General features: G+C 35.1%; 1 protein-coding gene across 1 annotated transcript in view; it reads right to left on the bottom strand.

Annotated features, from left to right (window-relative positions):
* UBR5 (ubiquitin protein ligase E3 component n-recognin 5) overlaps nucleotides 1–22,122 on the bottom strand; it is a 122,308-nt gene that overhangs the window by 70,180 nt on the left and 30,006 nt on the right. The window contains exons 2-9 of the mRNA XM_012722908.1: nucleotides 13,273–13,317; nucleotides 12,611–12,692; nucleotides 12,100–12,176; nucleotides 11,086–11,205; nucleotides 7,330–7,519; nucleotides 6,973–7,132; nucleotides 6,314–6,463; nucleotides 4,365–4,558 (exon numbers count right to left, since the gene is read on the bottom strand). Of these exons, the coding sequence (XP_012578362.1) occupies nucleotides 4,365–4,558; nucleotides 6,314–6,463; nucleotides 6,973–7,132; nucleotides 7,330–7,519; nucleotides 11,086–11,205; nucleotides 12,100–12,176; nucleotides 12,611–12,692; nucleotides 13,273–13,317 (1,018 nt within the window). The remainder of the gene's footprint in view (nucleotides 1–4,364; nucleotides 4,559–6,313; nucleotides 6,464–6,972; nucleotides 7,133–7,329; nucleotides 7,520–11,085; nucleotides 11,206–12,099; nucleotides 12,177–12,610; nucleotides 12,693–13,272; nucleotides 13,318–22,122) is intronic.

Here is a 22,122-nt window from a genome sequence, read left to right as displayed (position 1 = left end):
CTCTCAGTCCAACAACATGCACTTCTACCGACTTCATCTACATTTTGTAACTTACATTTTGAAAAAGTTATTTTATTACGAATTTCTTCCCACAAAACTTGCTTTTTATTGAAAAAAGTTCCTACTATTAGCAAATACTGTAGTTCATTAAGTATCAGCTCCAATGTACTATATATTATAGTTTGGATGAAAGGAGAACAGCTACAGGTTACACTTCATAACTTGGTAAAATGTTCTTTTCTATACTTCATTTTTCTTGCTGTCAGCTTATTTTCCTACTTATGATCATTTCCCTTTTGACTCTTTTCAGGAGTTACATTTTTGGCACACCTACTTAACTGTGAACAGATACTTCCTGGAAACTCCCAAGTATCAATTTAAAAAACTGAAACTTCCTGCACCCAACTTACTATGACTAACCCAAGAATATGGGTGCTCCAGCAGTGGGAGTAAGCGCCATGGAGTAATAACTCCTCTCCACACTGCTCAAAGAAACTAAAAACAACATAAAACTCCACAATGCAGCAGGCTAGTGGGAATAAATTTTATTTTACCAGAATACCCAAAAGTAAATTCAAACAGTAAGATGATGACTATAAACTAACAGTACTGATTTACCACCCACTCTCTTTGAGAACTAACTGAAAAGGACGTGGGCATCCTTTAAGTCAGAGAGGTCTGATTTGTTACCGCTTCAATTTTTATTATTTGCTTTTACTTCTGCGTTCTACTTTTGAGCCTGTGATACTACTATAACTGCATTTTCCCCCTTATAAGCCACTAAGTTCCTGGTGGACGTACATTTGTACAAATATATTGACAGTTAACAATTCACATGTAAACAGCCAGCAACACTGAAGTAAATTTCTAGTCTGAGAAAATTGAACTATTAAAATGACTGGGAAATGAAATAGTCATGCTAAATAATCACCTAATTACAAGATTCCATTGTGTTATCAAAGTAACAGTTACCGAAGTTATTACCAGATACATAAAGGATAGTAACAAAGAGTGGAAAGAAAAATGGTGAGAGGGTGGGTGAATGGGAGAAGTATAAGAAAGTTACTATTTTGGGGTAAACCTATATACAGTATATAAAGTATAAACTTGGCTAACAATCACTAGGAATTTGGATTGAGAGGTACAGGCTTAAGCACTTTCTTTGGTAGATATGTACTTATTCATCAATTTTCTATTATGTTAAATTGTGACTGAAATAAAAATATTCTTTAATTACTTGCAATCCCATCCAGTCACATAAAGGGTATGTATGGTCTTTAGCTCTTTCAGCTGTGCCCAGTAATCTAGGAGAGGCTGACACACAAAAATACTAATGCCACTTGGACCTAAGTACCCAAATCCAGCTTTGATGCTCACCCTTCATGATCTGCAGAGCTACCTATTTTCCTTGCTCTTTACATATTACATTTTTAACTTTCTTCATTCCCTGAGAGTTCCATAAGGTAAAAACAATTTCCTTACAGAGAAGAAAACAAAAGCACAAGGAGGCTAAAATAATTCAAACAAGCCAACATACCTAGTATGTGCTAGACCAAGATATGAACCTACCAAGTCTGACCCCACTGTCCACACTCTAATTCCCCAAAGCTTCTTAACTAATTCTACTATGGTACTAGAAAGTATTAATATCACTCTTCTGCCTCCTGCAAAACTTACACCCTAACACCAAAGTAAAAATCTAACAACAGCATACATTCAATTAATCCAGTCTACTGATTGAATGACTCACACCTGTGTCTTCATGGAATTTTAGTATCTCTATGACCAATTGCTTTTATATTATTTTTGAATTCATGGAAATATTTGAAGTTTAAGGTTCTTAAATATTTTCAGTTCAACGTTATACTACTATATAAAGGCTTGAGAAAAGAAAACAGTCTGCCATTAAGGGAACTTTAAATTAGCTTACAAAATGGTGAAATTTTCAAGTGGCTGTTTCTCTCAATGAGTGATGGGAAAGTTAGTATTAATCCAGGTAATATATGAATGGAGTTATCATTCACAAGAACAAAAGGAAAAGATATGGGTATTAATCAGTCTTAAATTTTAAAACATATTGCTGAATTTAAGCTGGGATGCATATTTTGACCACAAAAAAGAGAAGAGGGAGAGAGACAGAGACGGACACATGTTTTCTTTAGTGAGTAGCGTGCTGACGCCTTGTCTCCTGGCATTCTTCACCCACTTCTCTGTCCTATCAAGCTCTACCCTAAGCCTTCTACTCCTTAGAGGCCACCACTTTATTTGTGGAGAACCAATACAGTTCTGCATACCTTCCATTTTTTTATGTGATATTCATCCTATGCTCTTGTATGTTGTCCTAAAGTTACTTGAAAATAGAGTCTTCATTTCCTTTAAATACTGCATTCTCTTTCTGGGCACAGCATTCAGCTCAGGAAAATAAGCATCTAATAGCATTTGTTGATAACTATGATAATATGTAACAGTTAAATAGCTTTAGCTTCTGTCTGAGTAGAATTAAAATGCAGTTGTTTCAATGACAATATTTTAAATTAAGGTTTAATAAAGTAAAAAAGTAGAGATAATATATACTTTGTTTCACATGCTGCTAGTCTCCCTTCTGCTGGGTGTCTACACAATCCAAGGAAATAAAACACTCAGTAAAATCCTCAGTGTTGGGCCTCCCTGGTGGTGGATTAAAGTTACCAGCAGCCACTGCAGTATGAGTTCAATCCAGGTCAGGGAAATGACCCACATGGCACAACAGACCTCTCTGTCTTGCCCGCTGTTCCCCTCAGCAATGTGTATCAGTAGATTTGCCTGTTTCGCTCCCCACTCTTCTATCTGTTAAATCCCATCACCCTGGCATCTCTCACCTACACCCCTTGTATGCATAAATAAGTATCTTAAAAAAAAAAAAGACCTATACAGTGTCAAGAGCTTATAATGCACTTAATAAGTTATCTCTGAAAACAAGTTGTGTCTATCACTAAAGGCCCACAAAGCCACAAAGTCTAGCTAAATCTAATGACATACTAGAGCCAGGGAGGAAAACTTATTGAACTTGTATTTATGTATTGGAGTACTAAAACAGAAATAATGAAGTTTTTTTTTCCCACTTCCTGCCAATATGATTATGAAGAGAGCATATGAAGTGGACAGCCTTAAGATGGCCCAAACAGGAGATACAGGAAAGCCAGAAGAATGCATAGGGAAAAAACAAAGAAAAAGGGAAAGGAAAAAAAAATTTACCAATGGTTTAGAAATCACCTTTCTACCATATGAAGTAAAAGTACAACTTGCAACATTTCTAGTTTTATGGAAATAAGAGACTACAATTCAGGACAAGTCTGTCAGCTGCCAAAGAAAACAGAATAACCTTTTGCTTACAAGAAGACTTATTAAAATTCCAGTTCCTTCTTGCATTCAAGCTTTGCACGTGAGCTGAATGTAGAAGAAAACAAATGAAGTACATCAAGATTTACAATAACTATGAAAAATAAATTCAGAATGTTAAATAAAGTTTTCTTTTAATATCCCAAATTCAAGTTCAACTTCAAGAAGGACCAGAAATCCATATCAATCTCCTCATCCATTAGAGATTAACCTCAAAGTTTTTATCTTCTTTTACTTAAAATTTCCTACCCAACTGATTCTAGAAAAAGGAAAGAAACAAGACACTTCAAAAACACAGGGTTACCTATAGCATTATTTGAAGATGAATCGCCAATCATTTAAAACAAAACCTACACATAATCAACAAATTTTGGCAGATTTTGAAAAGATTCCAATCAACGTAACAAATCATGGTTATTTTCTAGAAGCCAGTCACTGCAACTACTCCTCAGGATGGCCGAGCTCCCCTGGTCCATTACTGTTCAGTCTGCTTTGTTCTCCACAGCATTTAAAGCAAAGGGCCTGTCAGAATTCACTGCCATCACGCAGGACAGCTAACAACTTAAAGAAACAAGGATCTCTCATCTTGCCATGACATGAATACTTCCATCAATGACTTGCCCTGCAGAAACTGAGGGCTGTCTGTCATTATGAAATAAATTTCTACCAAATTTACAAATTAATGGTGCAATCATTGTGAGGGAAAAAAATATAGAAACAGAATGCTCATCTGTTATCTGGAACTACTTTTCAATTCTCTAACTTCAAATAAAAAAAAGTTTTAAATAGCACCACTAAACAGTAAGATGATTCATATATTGACAAATATACTCTACTCATATTTTATAATAAACATACCACTGTATGTCTTTTGTCTCTTTTTTTCTTGGATGCTAGTACATAATTCTCAAATAAAGCAATCTTTGTTGAGGGGGATGGTTTTGAGATAAATCAGTTTAGAAAGGATAGCAGTTTTTCTCAAATACCTTATCAGGCCACCACTGCAAATCTTCTCCTAGAGATACTGGACTTTGAACAGGTGTATTCTTCTTATCCAAGTTTGGCTCTCCTTCTTTGCTGGTAGAGCCCCTTTCATTATCAAATGAGGCTCCATCAAGCCACCTTCTTTCACGTAAACGTAAAACTGACTCACGTTCACGCAACAGCTCAGAGTCTCTCTCTAAGGGAAGAAGGAGAACTGGTATGCAATTGGGTCACACCAGTGGGATAAAAGTAAGCCACTCTCTAGTAAAGACCCTTCAGGATGCAACTAACAGCAGTTTATCTACTCACAAAAATGTAATATAAAGGTATATCTAATAGGTCTGACATGCAACATTCAAAATATTAACTATTTCAAGCAAATATATGAAAATTATAAACTTGCATGTTTAAGAACTATATAAAGCACACTTCTGAATTCCAGCTACATATTTTTAGAGTACAACTGCTTTATTTTAAACTGGATTTGGGGGATTGTAATTGGTGTTTAAAATTTTGGACTTTCACTTAAAAGGCTTACCATAATGCTTTTTTGCTTGTCTATAGAAAATGTGCATACATTTCAACACATTAGACGCATGTAGATAAATCAGAAGAGTACTTGTTAGAAAATCATCTAATTAAAAAAAGCTGGAAGGTTAAAATACAAATCCATTAACTATAAAATTTCTGATAATCCAAGTCCCTGTTTAGAGTCATTTTTATAGGCTAGGATTTTATGGATAAGTCTTTAAGTTTTTGAGAATCAGACACACTTTTATTTTCTCTTTAACAATCTTTGTAGGAATATTTCTTTATGAAATACTGCTTCCCATGCAACTGGGTTGCAAATTCTCTAAAGCCATTTTTCCCTCCCAAGTTTGATCATATATTATTTTTATAAGTGGGTAATTAAATTTCCTAAAACTTAGACAAAGATTAAAGGCAGTATTAACTTTAACCATATGAGCTTGCCATTAATAAAAGTAGTAATAAAAGGTTCAAGCAGCTTCATATGATGTAAACTAATGCCTAAAAAGAATGACCAAAAGAAAAGCAAAAGGGAGACATTAGAAGTTATTTGTATTACATACTGAATACTTGAAAAAGCAATATTTGATGTATTTAAGGCAGTAGAGTACACACTTATTTAAATGTTTTAAGTCATAACATAATATTCTTAAGCATACTTATACATGATGGGTTTATTATTTTGAAATTCTAGTTTTAAATACTAAATTATTTGCATCAAGTTCTTAATATAACATGGCAACTAATTATCAGTAAATGATAGAGCTGATTCCTGTCCATTATCTGAATCAAGCAGTTTTACATTCTGAAAAGTAAAACTATTGACTTAACAAAGTTAAACCAAAACTGAATTTATATCAACATAAACAAAGAAAAACTTGTACTTGGTATGATTTCAAAATCTTTCTCTAAACTGTTTTGTTACTCTATTTTTTTTAAGGATTTCAACCTTTTGAAAATAACATTTTAACAAGCTAAACACTTCTATATAGTTATTGTTGGGCAAATCCATTCCAGTATGTTTTTTTTTTCATATTTCACACTTCCATCTAACACAGATTTAAAGTGAGTAGACTAATCACTTATTTTAATTAAAAAAAAAACTAAAAAAACTTGTTTTCTGAATGCTGCATGTCACAACACAGTAGAATTCTGCTTTTAGTTCAGAATCCTTATACCTGGTTAAAAATGCAATTAATCATAACCCTTGATATGCATTCCACGGGTAGATAAAAAATAATTTCTTAAAATAATATTGTGGCTCTTGAAAATAACAAATAACTAGTTTTAATGTCAAAGTCCCCAAAACACTAATATGTAATGTTTTCATCTTCGGTCATATTAAATGTTCAAATACAGTCAGCGCTACCACTATCTCTTCATACAGTCAGCCAATGATCACAAAAAATAAATGCAAAATTACCTCGAGATGAGCCTAGCCTGGAAAGTGATGACCGACGGAAAGAAGGGTAACCAAAATAGCTAATATCTTCAGAAAACATGGCATCAGCATCAATGATGACACTTGGGTGGGCAGAATGAATGTCAGCATCAAGAAGAGACATAAGATCCTCTATAAGCAGAAACAAATATAAGTGACGTAGATACAGAAAACAACATCTGTAGATCACTGAAAGATGGACTGAAAATTAAAACTTTAAAATCAGGGATTACTGACATTATTTGGAAGGAAAGAGGCAATTAACTACCTATGAAATAAAATTCAGATGATTAATACAGATTTTTAAGGAACATCACAAATACATGTTTGTATCTTGCATTAACTACTAAGTAAACTTAAGAAAACAAGAGATAACTAATCAAGGTATCTGTGACATATCAACAAGCAACACTCCAGAAATATCTGTCAGTGATAAAGCACTCTACTGGATGCAAATGCAAGTCCGCTGGGCAAAAAATACTTCCCTGTGTTCCCTTAAAGATATTTTACAGTCAAATCAGACACATCAATGAGAAATAGCTATCACCTTGGAAAGAATTGTCAGACAATCTACTGTACTTTAACATTCCATTTCCCAGACAAAAAATAAAAGCCTCCCTCCAGAAATGAAAAAAACCAACCTCCAGGCAAGTAAGATTCACTGGCTGTATCATCCCCATCATCCCCATCTTCATCGTCCCGGCTAAGTAAATTATTTACAGCAAGGTTTACATCGAGATTTGTTCGCTGAAGTTCCCGAATAATGACACTTCTAGATTTGCCCTGTAAGACAACTTGGGCCTAAAGTAAAATAAAATAAAATAAAATAAATAATGTGCTATGCTAGTTCTCTTTTGATTAAATCTTTATCAATATCAAGCAGGAAAACAGTATTTCATATTCATGGTATGATTTACAACTATAGCCCACTACATTCAGTTAAACCTCACGCTTACCCTGTCCTGTTTTCTGAAGTTAACTGTGTTATACAATCCTACCTGTGAAATCAGCTCCTCTGGAATGACGGATGCTGGAATAACTGGCTGTGGCTGACTGCCCAAAAGCCCAGAACCTCGATCCCGTCCTGTCCGAATAACTCGAGTTTGTCGACGGGAATCTCGAGCGCCAGCTGATGACCTACCAGAGGATCCTCCTCCACTTCCACCCACTCCAGAACTCCAGCGACTTCTAAATATTGGAGAATTTACAAAGAATTAGCATTTTTTAATGCAACAGAGCTTCTTTTTCTTTGCTGTGCAGTATTCTAATACATGAATGTAAACTGGCATATTGTCTCCCAAGCTGTTATGGACCTAATCTGTAGACCTAAGGGCCTAAGACTGAGCATTCAGTGTTGCTTAGCAGCAACTCAGACCACCCTAGAAAGCCAGGTTCACATCCCAGACTGCTCATCAGTAGTAGCTCTTAGGCTATGAGGTCCCTCACTACTAAAACAAGGTCAGTCAGTACCTGCTTCCATCATAGCAAACCCTTCCCCTTCGGCCCTCAATCCTCCACATGAACTTGTAGAACTTCTTAAAAAGAATCTGAAAAGATCATCTTGAGTCCTATGTCCCAGTTCGCCTTAGACAGTGCCAGTGTGAGTCTACTGTCCAACCCTAACTATTAATTTTACTCCAAAATGCCCCAGTTTGGACGATAAATTATACAGCTAACAGATATATGAGATGACTTGACATTTCTACCAAGGAATGCTAGTCACCTTTGCCACCAAGCAAATAATGCTAGAAACCAAATCAGATAAACCATACCTATATACATTGCTCCTTGGTAGCCCTTACAAATTAACAAATTCAAATCTCCATAAGGGACAGACATGTTACATAAATGAAAAGTGGAAAATATACCTGCCCATCTGAAACATTCAAATGTGTTTTCTACTTAAGCAATGCTAGGATCAATCCATCAAAATATGACCAGCCGCAATTTGCAATCTCAGCTACACAATCCTTCAACTGAGATAACTGGAATACAAATGTCAAAGGATCTCTGATTTGACTATTAACCTGACCATTATTATGGAGGATACCAAGCTTTTTTCTCAAACCACTGTACAAGGTCTCTAACAGAATCCAAACACTCAGCAGCCTCCCTATCTCAGTTACTCCTAGATATTACTCTAACCAATTTACTATCTAAAGAAAAACTAAAGCATTAAACTATGCTTCAACTATAACTGAAGTTTATCAATGGTCACAAAAGATAGTGCTGGATTTAGCAATATAATTATAATGAGCTGTATAATTTTTAATATTAAATTCAAAAATTCTGAGTCTCCCTTGGTGGTACAAGGGGTTAAGTCTCAGCACTGTGAAGCTATCTTCAGCCACTGTTGTATGTATGAGTTCGATCCCAAGCCAAGCAGGTTACCTACATGGTACAGCAGATCTCTCCCATTTTGCCCATTTTTCCCCTCAGCAATGTATTTCAAATTAAATTTGCAAATACTTTTCACCCAGTTTTCTCAAATGTTAGTTTTACATTATCATAGTTTAATTATCAGTATCAGAAAATTAATATTGATGAGTGCCCGTTCTGCTCCCCACTCTTATCTCTGATGAACGCTTTTGCACCCTTGCACATCTAAACCTATAGCCCAATTTTAGTATGCATAAATAAGTAAATCTTTAAAAATAAATTAAATTAAAAAATTCTGAGAAACTAAGTTTCACTGTCTATATTTTACTTATCAAATGAATCCTTCAATTGTAAACTCATTTTACAGCACTCAAGATAGAGTACTTCTAAATCAAATGAGGAGATCACACCTAGTATACACAGTTCACAGCCTGCGATATTAAGTCTTAGTTTAATACTTGATTGATTGGTTTTAAATATACAGACATCATCAAATTCAAGAAAAAAAGAGAACATGTCTAAGATTGAAGCTGGTCTGAGCAAGGGTATTACTGGGGCAACTGGCAAAAATGTGAATACATGCTGTAGTACTGATCAATATTAATTTTCTGATACTGATAATTACCCTATAGAAATGTAAAACACTAACATTTGAGAAAACTGGGTGAAAATATTTGCAAATTTAAGGAATCATTTCAAAAGGGAAAGTTAAATTTAAAAATTAATAAAAAGTACAGGATTTGGAACAAATGCCCCTATGTAAATTGAAAAACTAAATCAGAGATCAGCAACCTCTTCTATAAAGACCTGAATAATAATTAGCTGACTTAGTTTTGTGGGCTGAACAATCTTTGTAGTAACTACCCATCTCTGACATCTTAGCACAAAAGCAGTTAAGTAAAATATCAAGCAGCTGTTTTTCAACAAAAAACAGGAGCATTTGGATTTAGCCTACAGGCTGTAGTCCAGTGGCCATTCAAAAACAAATTTTTATCTTTCAAGAAGATAGTTTTACATAGTATGACTTTCTCAAATAAAAATGACTTTTTTCCTACTACCAATAAAAATTTTATTACATATGACTTTAAGAGTTCTTCACCATATGATGGCACACGGGTGACTCGGTGATGGGAAACCCACGGGGATTACAACTGAGATGAAAAAAAAAATGTACGAAATGATGTAAAAATAAACTATTAAAAAAAAAAAGTTCTTCACCATAAAAAAATAAGATACAATTTTAGTCAAGCCAAGAGTTAGTTATTCCAGTAGATGCACTCAAGGATGCACTCAACTAAATGACTTCCTTCTGACCTCAAAATAAACTTAGATCAGCCTGAAAACAAAAATGTAAATTAGCATCTTGGTACCTCAAATTTTAAAGCTAACTTAACCTAAAAATTCAGTGTCGAAATTTAAGGTTTTAAACCTTCCTTCTCCCCCGAGTTATATTTTAAAAAATTTAAATTGCTTCTAGGGCCCTCCCTGGTGGTGCAACAAGTTAAAGCACAGCACTATGAAGCTCTCCACAGCCACAGCCAAGGAGCTGACCACATGGCATAGCAGACCTCTCTTGACTCGCCTGCTGCTGCTCCCCTCAGCAGTGTATTTCAGTCCTGTTCTGCTCCCACTCTGCCTCTGATGGATTCTCCCACCCCCTCGCACTTCTGACCTATACCTCAGTTCTTGTAAGTATAACTAAATATTTTTTTTAATTAATATAGTGCTTCTGGTTATGTTTCTCTGATCAGCCTTTGAAATACTGACTAAATTGACTTGATATTAACTAGTCATTAATTGGCTAATGTCAGAAAAGCTGGTTATGTAAGACTAAAGGTACAAAATGAACAAAATCATTTGATTAGGAATTTGTAATTAGTCCAGATGGACAAGATTACTTTTGATAAAATATAAAAGAGTTCAGTGCCTATTTTAAAAGGTATATGACTTATAAAAAGTAAAAATAGCTTTTAAGAAGCGGTAAGGATTAGTCACATGATTTATAAACTTTAATTAATTTAGACAGAACTATCATATCTGGATACCAGAAATACCTGCTACCATTTTTTTTTAACCCAGGAATGAATCACAAATGAGACATACCAAAGATTAAACAATTAAAAAATTTAAATGACACTATAAATGCATGTAAACACACTATTTTATAAGGTCAAGAACCTAGGTTAATTGTAATTAGCCTCTGTAGGTTATTTTTACCATGGTGGTTCACCATGAGCAACACAAGCTCCCACCCAAAATTCAGGGGTGTTTCCTCATTCCATCACTAGAAAATTCTGAAGGTGATCACTCACAGTGAGAATACTCAGAGAACAATAACCCAGACCAGTGGATGTCATCATCTGGTCACAACTTACCCCAGAGTGTTGCCTGCCAGCCTGCCCAGTGTCTCGGAACCTGAGAGAAACCACGGGGAGTCACTTGTCCTACCAGGCCTGGATGTCCTCCCTGCCCCAGAGGTGCTGTTCAGCTTTGACCTGGGGAAAAGCACAGGGCAGAAAATCACAGAACAATCACAAATGAGAACAAGACTGGGATGCCAGGTCTCCTTCTCTAGGACTTATTGTAGGGAAATACCAGCCTCAAGTTTCTCTCATTAGTCCAACTGAAATCACACTTCAAAGGACAAAGCTAATTGGTAGTCTCATAGTAACTCAGCATTCTTTCCTGGATGAACAATTTTCTTGGCTTAACTGAAAATTTCAAATTTAAAAAAAATAATCTCCCTTTCTTCAGGAACAGTCAACTGAAACTCATCATGTATTGATCTAGCAACCTTTTTAAGAGGACTTCATTTACAGAACCAAAATGTTAAAGGCCCTGTCACTTTCAATTGAGTTACCTGATTTGGAGACATTAAAAAAGAATTAATATAATTAATTCTTAATTATAAAAGAATTAATATAAGAGTTAATATAACCTAAAAAGTTACTTCAAAGAGCAGATCTGACTTGGGACCTATATATCAGGTTTCCCCACCACCTGAAAGTAGGTATGGTTTGGTAAATAAATTTTGGGTCCAAAATGTTCAATTTTTTTCCATATAAATTTAATGGTAATAGCATTTCCAGGCCCAAAAAACAGACATATTGTACTCTTGGATAGCGGGGAAAACCCGTAGCGTTATCACCCTTCTGGCAATCTATTTTTGGTAAGTGGTCATCAATTCCTGTATTACTTTCAATGCTAATATAAATCACTACTTGCAACAAAATCAAAATTAAAGTTCAAAATAACCATTTCACTATTTTAAACATCTTATTTTCTGCAATCCTCTCCCCTTTTTTTGAGGGCTACAAATCAAAACACAGTTTAATGTAATGCTTTTTAAAAACTAAATATTATTAATTAGAAAGCACAGAATGTCTTACCCATCATTGTTGTCAGGTTTACCCAATTCCAATCTATCTGGCTGTACTGAAAAACCAATCCTGCACACTCTACCATCCTAAAAGCAAAAAAATAATAATAATAATAATAAAGGACCAATTTCCAAAGTGAAAATATGTATAAAAACTTGGATTTATTCAACAAATGGATTATGTACTTATCACTATCAACTTGGAAGAGAAAACTCCCTTCTAGAGGTGCTCAGACCTGTGCTGGGATAGTGTGTTTTACATATACTGTCAAGAAACTAATAAAAAATAACTTAAATCACCTCAATCAAATGTAACTCAGAGTAAAGGAATGTCTTAAATATGTTACTAAGTAATTTCAAGCTCTAGTATATCATTTAATTTTGTCTGAATCAGAGAATTTACACAATACAGAAATAAAGTGGGTGACCCTGAAACAGCTCTTATAAGAAACTGCTGTGGTGAAAATGATGATACACAGTGGTTTACTTTTCATTTCACTACCTCACAGTAAACAATTTACCTCAAGAAGAAAGGCAGCATGATTTGGTCCCACCACACACTGTTTAATAGTAGCCTGTTCCAACACATTCAAAGGGGGATGGCTGAAGAATAAAAAAAATATATATATAAGTGAATCCATTTTTAAAGGGTAAATAAATCCCAGAGTTGACTTTCTTTGTTAACCAATTATCAAAAGGAAAAAAAGCTGGTGAAACCAGTTCCCAAAAACTAATACTGACAAGTAATAATTGTAAAGTAATAATCATGGCATCCATACTCATTAGAGCTCTTTGGCATACTGAGTTTATACAAAATAAAAACTACGAATAGAAACTGTAAATTCAAAAAATCCCAATTCCCCTGTAATTAGTTATGCAAATACATGTGGCAAATCAATAAAATTTCATTGAAAGAAAATTGCCCCAATTCACATAAAGTTAATAGATCTAAAAAAAGTTGATGTGTATGACACTGACAAGTGGGATTTTAATCACTGTATCTTCAGACCTCATATGGCCCTGCTGTCTGTAATGGATCTGAAGGCTGGAATGAGAATCACAACTCCTGTGGTTCCCCTCTCCCATTAAAACATTCTTAGTAACTTCTGCCTAAATGCATCCTTTTTCCCAGTAAAGAAAAATCATTATTTATAAAATTTAAAATATCTTAAAACTCTTTTACCTGTTTAAATTATATTTATTCAGTTTCTCTGAAACTTCTCGTAACCTTTAAAACAAAACAAAGTATGAATAAATCACTGTACAGATCCAATTCTGATAGGCCGTTCTACCATTATTTTGATTCGGCTTTTTTTTATTTCTAACAGTGGTATGCAGACAAATTTGCTATGGCCAATATGTTCTTTATATAATTTTTTATTTTGTCCCAAAAAAGATCACAAGTTGACTCTACAATTCCCTTCTATCACCACCTCACTAGCAACTTCAATAGTAATTAATAATCCTAGTATTTAAATGAACAAACTGAGACATCTATCTAGGGTTGTGTTAAGTGGCAGTAGAATTAGTACTTGATCCAATACCTACAGGAGAGCCATTTTTTAAACACTGCTATTATATCTGCCAAGAATTTCTTAAATGCCCAGGTATATTATGGAATGAAACCATTTGGGAAACAAATCCATTAGAATTGAATAAAACGGGTCAGTAAAAAAAAAAAAAAATCAAAAAACCTCACAGACTTAATATGTAGCCTCAAATTCTTAAAAGGCCTATGATGTAAATTATATAAACTAAAACCTCAAAGTACAAATCTATAAAACAAGGGCATCACCCCCTCCCCCCATATTTTTAAGCATATTCAATATGCTTAGGCAAAAACCTTAAAGGTCTACATATTTACTCTTATTTCTATTATGATTTTGCTGTTTTCTTTGAAGGAAAGGGATCTGAATTAATTTAAAGTATTGTAATATTCATCAATCTAGGCAGTTCTGTCAACCTGAGTAAGTCGTTTCATAATGTGAAGATGTAAATCAAACTGATTTTAAGAACTCAATTCTATTATGTTATCAAAATAAATGCCTGGTTTTTCAAAACTTTTCAGAAATAATTCTCTTTAAAAAAAGAAAAACAGAGCATTTTTGAAAGCAACAGGAAAAAAAAACAGAACATTAAATTAAGTCAATAAGAAATTCCATGAATCTTGCTCTCTACACAAAAAATACATGGACTCAAACTTGAATCATTTCAATTAACAGATGAAAGTGATATATATACTACAAATATAAATCACATTCTAAAGCCAATTTTGGATTTTTAAAGCTGCCAAAAATCATTTCTATGGACAGATAGCCTAATATTTCAATAAGAGATTCTAGCAGAAGTCAGTTATCCCTGAGAACTTTCCTAAATCCTATCTTCTGTTCATTGTTGAGGAACATCTTTGTCTACTAAGCAAGAGTAACTTTCAACTATGTCATACTTAATTTCTCTCCCAGAAAGTACTCACTGGTGACTTTACTCACCCTCCCAAAGAATAGTATCTGATCATACATGACCTGACCCCCTACATAAAATACATTTTCACTTTTGTAGCCCAATGTTGCATTTACTTTTATGAACAAAAATGCACTTTCACTGGTCCTAAAAGAGTCACCAAATCTAGGTGTGCTTATTTACCAGGCACACTTCTGTGTTCCAAGACAAAATAAAACACCATGAGACGAATGCACGGTGGAACTCCTAAATTCCAAGGGAAAAGTGAGGAGAATATAAATCAGGATGCTCCACAGCTTTCAGAAGACCCAGAGCAAAGGCAAGAACTCTCACTTTCCAGGGTCACACTTACAATGAAAAGTTACAAACTTTTCACTGCACTAGAGACAGAATGCGAGAGGTAGGACTAAGCCAGGTTTTTACCCTTCCAAAACCATACTGGTGACACTTTCAGAAGGTACTAGTTCTCAGGCTTATATATAACTAAACCCATTCATTTCTTTTTGTCTAATCTCACCTTCTCTACAACTTTCAAAAAAGAATGGAGATGGGGAGGTAAAATTTGTCAGACTTTTCAATAATGGACCATACAAAACTAGATTTAAATTTATGTTTTCACTGACTTCAAACATTCCTGGCATATAATGTTTTATTATAAAACTAAAATAAGCTTTGAATATATCATATAACACTAGAAACTGTTAATTAATCAAGGACTCAACAGCAAACTTTGGACTACTAAGGAAACAGAAGGAATGGTTACTGCCATTAAATTTTCAAATCTAAAAAATCACGATGAAGGCTCTCACTGGTGGCGCAACAGGTTAGGACACAGCACCGCAAGCTGGCCTCAGACACTTCAGTGTGAGTTCAATACCGGGAGGTAATCCACATGGCGTGGCAGACCTCTCCTGACCTGTCTGCTGCTCCCCTCAGCAGTGTAATTCGTCAGTTGGCCTGTTCTACTCTGCATTGTCTCTAGTGAATCTTCTCACTACCCCTGCACCTCTGGCCTGTACCCGTTATGTATGCAAAAATAAATAAATCTTTTTCTAAAAAGTGAGTGTATGATTTTCTTTTACATTAGCGTATTCAGTATCACATGCAAATCACAGAATCACTGCAAACAAGAACCAGAATCATTTAAATTTACCAAGTTACTAAATGTCACTACATGATCATAGGTACTTATCTGCTTTAAAGGATGTTCCTCCCAGAGTTTACAATGACTCTTAAACTATTTTCTCACAGTACTATTAACAAAAATTTGCTGCTTTAAAATAAAAGGAAAACCACTCTGGAGTTCACCAAATTCCATTTCAGAATATATCTTTACATGTGGTTATGATGGGAAACAATTTTAAAAGCACAGCGTAACATTACAAAATAACCTCATAACTCAAAATTTAATCTCACTCAGGGACAGACATGAAAAGCCTTTGTATGGCGGATGTAACACACAATAGACAGGCTAGCAATAAGCTTTTGGCAATCCTCAGTACTCCTACATGAAAGATTTATTCTATATTCCAATTCAATAACCTACTTTATTCCTTTAAATTTATAAATCATTTTATAGATCCAGAGGCTGGTTTTTTTTTTTTTTTTTTTTAAGCACCAAGGCAAACAAACTGCTATTAATGGAAAGATGGGAAATCAAAGTAACAGTACCTGCCTGGTAGAAACGATTTACTTCATTGCTGCCCTTCATATGCCTCAATTCTCCAAAATTTAACATTAATAACATCAAAGATAATTCATTTTCTCTCAGATCCTCAACTGTCACTAGTGTTTACAGCAGGTTCTTCAGTTGTTGTTTTTTTTATTTACTTGTTTGTTTTTAAAGATTTATTTATTTATGCTTACAGAACTGGGGTACAGGCCAGAGGTGTGGTAGGTGAGATGATTCACCAGAGGCAGAGTGGGGAGCAGGACAGGCAGATCTACCGAAATACACTGCTGGGGGGAGCAGTGGGTGGGTCAGGAGAGGTCTGCGACGCCATGTGGGTCAGCTCCCTGGCTGGGGATCAAACTCATGCTGGAGTGGCTTCGGAGAGCTTCATAATGTGATGATGCTTTAACCCACTGCACCACAAAGGAGAGCCAGGTTCTTCAGATTTATACTTTTCTCCCAACCCCTTACCAACCAGGTAGCCCATAATGAAGCCCGAGAGATTTAGGTGTATTTATATCCCTAAAAGGTTCCAATTCTCCAGGATAAAAATCTGTGTTTTCATATGTCTAAAAAGTGTCTGACAAAGTATACCCAGTATACTTTCATGTTTATCAAAAATCACCTTAACAGTGTTAAGAGTGACATTATCTGCTATCGCCAGTACATTTCCCTTGTCTCATTCCTACTTATGCCAAGTCTAGTATAAATGCTACTCCTCTACAAACTTTTCTTAGTAGCTCTAATTTTCTTCCTAAACAAGGGTACCACGCTTTACCCTCATAAGACCTTCATCATCTACTTCATATACCTGTCATTTGTGTTTGTCGGAACTGTTTCAAAGACAGGGTAAGACTCTTCCACTTTAGCTACCCCAACACTGCAAAATATAAACTACTGTACACAATCCATTTGAGAGGCAGAAACTACCCCTGACATTAATTTCCACAAACTAACTCGCAGGTTTTTCACTTCAAATTAAAGTTTAGAGCATGCAAGAAAACTGTGAATATACAGATTTCTTTTAGGATACTTGTTAACACAGAGAAAACATTTAGTAACACACCACTTCCCCAGTAATTCTGACAAACTCACATACCCACATAACTTTATTTGGAGTAAACGGTGTTAATAATTATCATATAAAGAAACCGCCAACAGTTGGTAAAGGCCACCTACAACACTAAGTTACAGACTCCCACAGAAAATGTCTTAAGGCTCACCCTTTGTCATCCAAGTCAGAGAAGGCAGGTATTGCCAAAATACAAATCATGCATTAAGACTCTGTGTTCTAATTTTCTTACAGAAAAATAGAATACGAATATTTTTGGCATTTCCCCTAGCAAAGTCTCTAAATCGTAAGCCTATAACTCAAGAAGCAATGAAATTGCACATACTTTTTTTTTTTGAGCCACTACTATGTTACTATATAGGTCATAGAAATAAATAGATGTCAAGCTCACCCCTAAATACAGAACATAAATTTTTAAATTCAGTACTTAACTTTCATACATTGTTCTTTTGATTATACCATTCTATTCTCACTACCCAGCTCTGAACTGTTGCTTTGCATATAAACTGTTCATATTATCGATATGCAAGCTAATACGAGGCAGTCTTATATGCCACACACTTAGCTGGGAGAAAAGATGTGTATGTAGCAAAGTTGCAGAGGGCACTTTGATGCTAAGCTTACTTGTGCCAGCATCTAGTAAGGACATCCCCAATCCCACCAGCAAATGGAGAGAGCCTGGAGTTAGCTTATTCAATCCAGTCCACAAGGTATCCAATTTAAAACCCCTTCACAAACAGCTCTAGAATAAGGGAGCTTGGGTCCTTGGTTATAAATGGAAGAGATCAACTGAATCTTGTCATGATGCACTGGGGATTTATATTTGTGTAATGGAAATAAAACCTCATCCCCATCCACAAACTCTGCTGTAACTTAAAATTTTACAAGTTATCTTGAGCTATGTGGTTAAAGATGTCAGTGAAGAATCAGCATATTGGGGATGATTCTCTTAATCTCTACCAATATGAAAGCCTCATTGTAGGCCCAAAACTTTACTTTAAGGACATTCAATTTCAGAATGTCTTAAAATTTTTGAAGTATTTTTAACACTGCTTCTATCCTCCTTTAACCCTGATCATGGGTTCCCCAAGTTCAGGATTTCCCAACAGTAACTGGGAATGAGGGGAGGTAAATAATGAGGTAAAGTAATATAGCTATTTTGACAAAATTCACAGGAAAAAAGTCACTATACATATCAATTTTGAAAGTAAAAATGCAAGGCCATAATCTTAGAATATAAATGAAATGCTTTGGTACTTTTTTTTTTTTGTCCTTAATTTCTGTCATGTCACATATGACCACAGAAAACTGACATTAAAGAACTAATGAGTAAAACTACTGAATGGCCAAACAGAAACTAAAAAGTTACCAGAAACAAAAGTGTTAGGCTTCAAGAAAGCAGAGACAATAACTTTTTTTTCTTTGTATCTTGTACAGGAGGGTTTACTCTAAAGCCAGAATCTCTCTGGTTGTGGGTAAGAAAAATGCTTATTTCCTACCTTCTCAAATATTCTTTTAAGAGCCTTTTCAAAAGCCTTCCTTTCCAACCCTTCCTAATGTGTTTTAATTATTTCTGAACATTGTGCTATCAGGATCACATTATACTTTCAAAAATTGTTGAAGATCCCTAAAAGCTTTGGTTTATATGAGTTACATACACTACTATTTATAATATTAACACTAAAATCAAGAAAAACTGAAGATTCTGAACTCATTGCATACTGTCAAATAACTTATGAAACTATTTCCCTGAAAATATTTGTAATGAGGAATTTTGGTATTTTTTTTTATTTTTGTGACTATTTTTATTACCAGGCTTAACATAAGACAGCTAGCTGCTCAAACCTACTTTTGCATTCACTATGTCAAAGTATACTGTGTTGACTGAAGTATATGAAGAAAAGCTAGCCACACATATTTATTGAAAAAAGCAGGAATATTTTAATATTCTTTTCAAATTTAGGTTTAATATTACACAAGCCTAGACCATGATAGCTTCTTCAAGATTGGGAGAAATATGAAATCTAAAGCTTAGCAATGAGGTTTGAACAAAACTTTCATCCATTTATGAGCCAATAGCAGAATGTATTGGTCATTCGGAACATAAAAGCTTACTCACCTATGCAGAGCTTCAAAATTATCTGATAAAGTCACTAGCAATTTATAGTGCCAAATACACAGTGATGGATACAAGTTACCCGAAATTCCAATTTTTGCTTGAAATCTCAACTATCACTGCCAACAAATAGCTTCAGTTGTTTTCGTTCATTTGAGAAAATGTGTGTTAAAGACCCAGTCCAACCATAGTTTGTCAGTAACTCTCAAGCTAAATGAAAAAACTGAGGCTAGGTGAAGAAATTAGCTATATCAACTTGCAACTACTCTGGCAGAAGTGCTTTTACTTAAGATAACCAGTACTCTTCTCATTTTGTATTATCAAACATTGAAATAACATATATTGGGCCTCCCTATTGGCCCAAGGGTTAAGGTCAGCACTATCAAGCTTTTGCCAGCCACTGAGAAATGAGTTCAAATCCTAGTCAGGGAGGTGACCCACAAGGTACAACAGACCTCTCCTGTTTGGCCTGCTGTTTCCCTTGGCAGTGTATTTCAGTAGATATGCCTGTTCTGCTCCCCACTTTGTTGAATCCTCTCATGTCCCCATACCTCTGACCCCAGTCCTTGCATGCATAAATAAAAATAAATCTTAGGGCCCTCCCTGGTGGCGCAGCAGGTTAAAGCACAACACTAAGAAGCTGAAGCCATTTCAGCATGAGTTCAATCCCCGCCCTGGAGGTGACCCACATGGCGTAGTAAAATTCTCCTGACCCACCCACTGCTCCCCTTAGCAGTGTACTTCGTCAATCTACCTGTTCTGCTCCCCACTCTGTCTCTGGTGAATTCTCTTACCAACCCTGCACCTCTAGCCCATACCCAAGTTCTGTATACATAAATAAATAAATCTTAAATAAACCTTTGAAAATATATACTAAAAGATTAAGATTAATAAAGGAGTGATTTTTACTACTTCAACAAAGACACCCTTAAAGGAAACTGGCTTTTCTTTTTCTGCAAGTGCCCAAAAGGTGAAAAGTACAATAACCTGCAATACACTTTAGTGCCACTATTTTGACTTGTAATGAGTATTTCTTTTAACAGCACAAATGTCAAAAGAGTGAAAAGGTCTCAGTACTCTTGCGTAAACAGTTTTCACCTCAAGAACCATAAACCATACTGTAGAGAACTGTTGTATTCTATGCTAAAATGCATAGTACAATTAAAGTAACCATAGGTATTGGTAAATTAATTTTAAAGAAAAATAAGCGCTCATTCTTTTTTTTTTTTAAAGATTTATTTATTTATTCATACAGAACTGGGGTACAGGCCAGAGATGTGGAGGGTGAGAGGATTCAACAGGGACAGAGTGGGGAGCAGAACAGGCAGATCGACGAAGTACACTGCTGAGGGGAGCATTGGGTGGGTCAGGAGAGGTCTGCCACGCCATGTGGTCTCCTCCGGGGCAGGCGGGGTTCGAACTCATGTGGAAGTGGCTTAAGCTTCTTAGTGCAGTGCTTTAACCGCTGCACCACCAGGGAGGGCCAGGCACTCATTCTTAATAGTCACAAAGATTAACCAAAATACTCTTAATCATGCACTCATTTTTAAATGATGACATTCTTTGATACTACACCAAAACTCAATACGTAAATCTCCTAAATATTGGTTGCAACATGAATCCCCCAAACCCTACCAAGAAAGAACTTTTCATACTAAGAGCCAATGGTCTATCTTGCATTCTAAATTAATCATTCATCTACACATAATTCTATTTTGATAGAAAATAGCAAAGTAACATAGAACATATTCAAAAATTTAATACTGTCTTTCTGACAGTATTAAGTTTTCATGATGTATTAATGGGCATTCCATCCCTCATTATTGCAGTAACTGAGTATCATTCACCAGTGATTTTCAATAGAAGAGGAAGATAGTAAGCCCAAAACTACAAACAAAACAAAACAAAACAAAACAAAACAAAAAAGCCCTCTTTAAGATTTACGTGCAAAAGGCAATTACTAAATGAGGGGAGGGGCATCTTAAGAAGTCAATTTGTCACCCTACAGATACACAATTGATGTTGACACACATGGTGTTTTTAAGAGTCTGAAAAATTTTAGATTCTAAGTCAACACAAAAATGGCAACTTACACTGAATTTCAGAAATGAGAAGTAACAACTGCACTTCCATTCCCCTAGAACTCCTCCCACCCTCTGAAAAGGAATAAAGGAATATTTATTTGGTGAAGAGTAATCTGATCCGTACCTCAGTTTACATGCTGATCCCTACCTTTGGTCAGTCATAAGTCTTACCCATATTTTCTTTAAATTTGATTTGACAATTTCTAAAAGAGTTCTCTGATTTCCCCACTTTTTGCAAACCCAAAGAAAACAATGTCAAGTAGCAAACACCTGACCTTATGTGACCCCTAAGTCATATAAATGACTTTTGTGGAAGGAAAGTCTACCTGTCAGCTTCCTGAAAGGACCAGTCACAAGGTACGATGATTATGGAGATGAAAAGTGCCTATTTAAATAATGTCTTTATTTTTCCTTAAATGACACAAGATGTTCACCTTCAAGATGCATTCAAGATGAAGTCTCTAAATAAATATTATAAATTCATAAAATGATATAAATTTTCTCCAACAAGAAATCTTTAACTAGTCCCCAAAAATGTTTTTCACTTAAAACTGTTAAGATTTCTATAAAACTAAGATGAAAAAATTTATGTTACAGAAACATTTTACAAGCTGCCACGGGGGAAAAAA

Source organism: Condylura cristata, unplaced genomic scaffold (assembly GCF_000260355.1).
Source record: "Condylura cristata isolate star-nosed mole 26May11 unplaced genomic scaffold, ConCri1.0 scaffold00009, whole genome shotgun sequence".
NCBI classification, from domain to species: Eukaryota; Metazoa; Chordata; class Mammalia; order Eulipotyphla; family Talpidae; genus Condylura; species Condylura cristata.
Note: the sequence above shows the minus strand (reverse complement) of the source record. Positions and strands in the feature narration are given on the sequence as shown.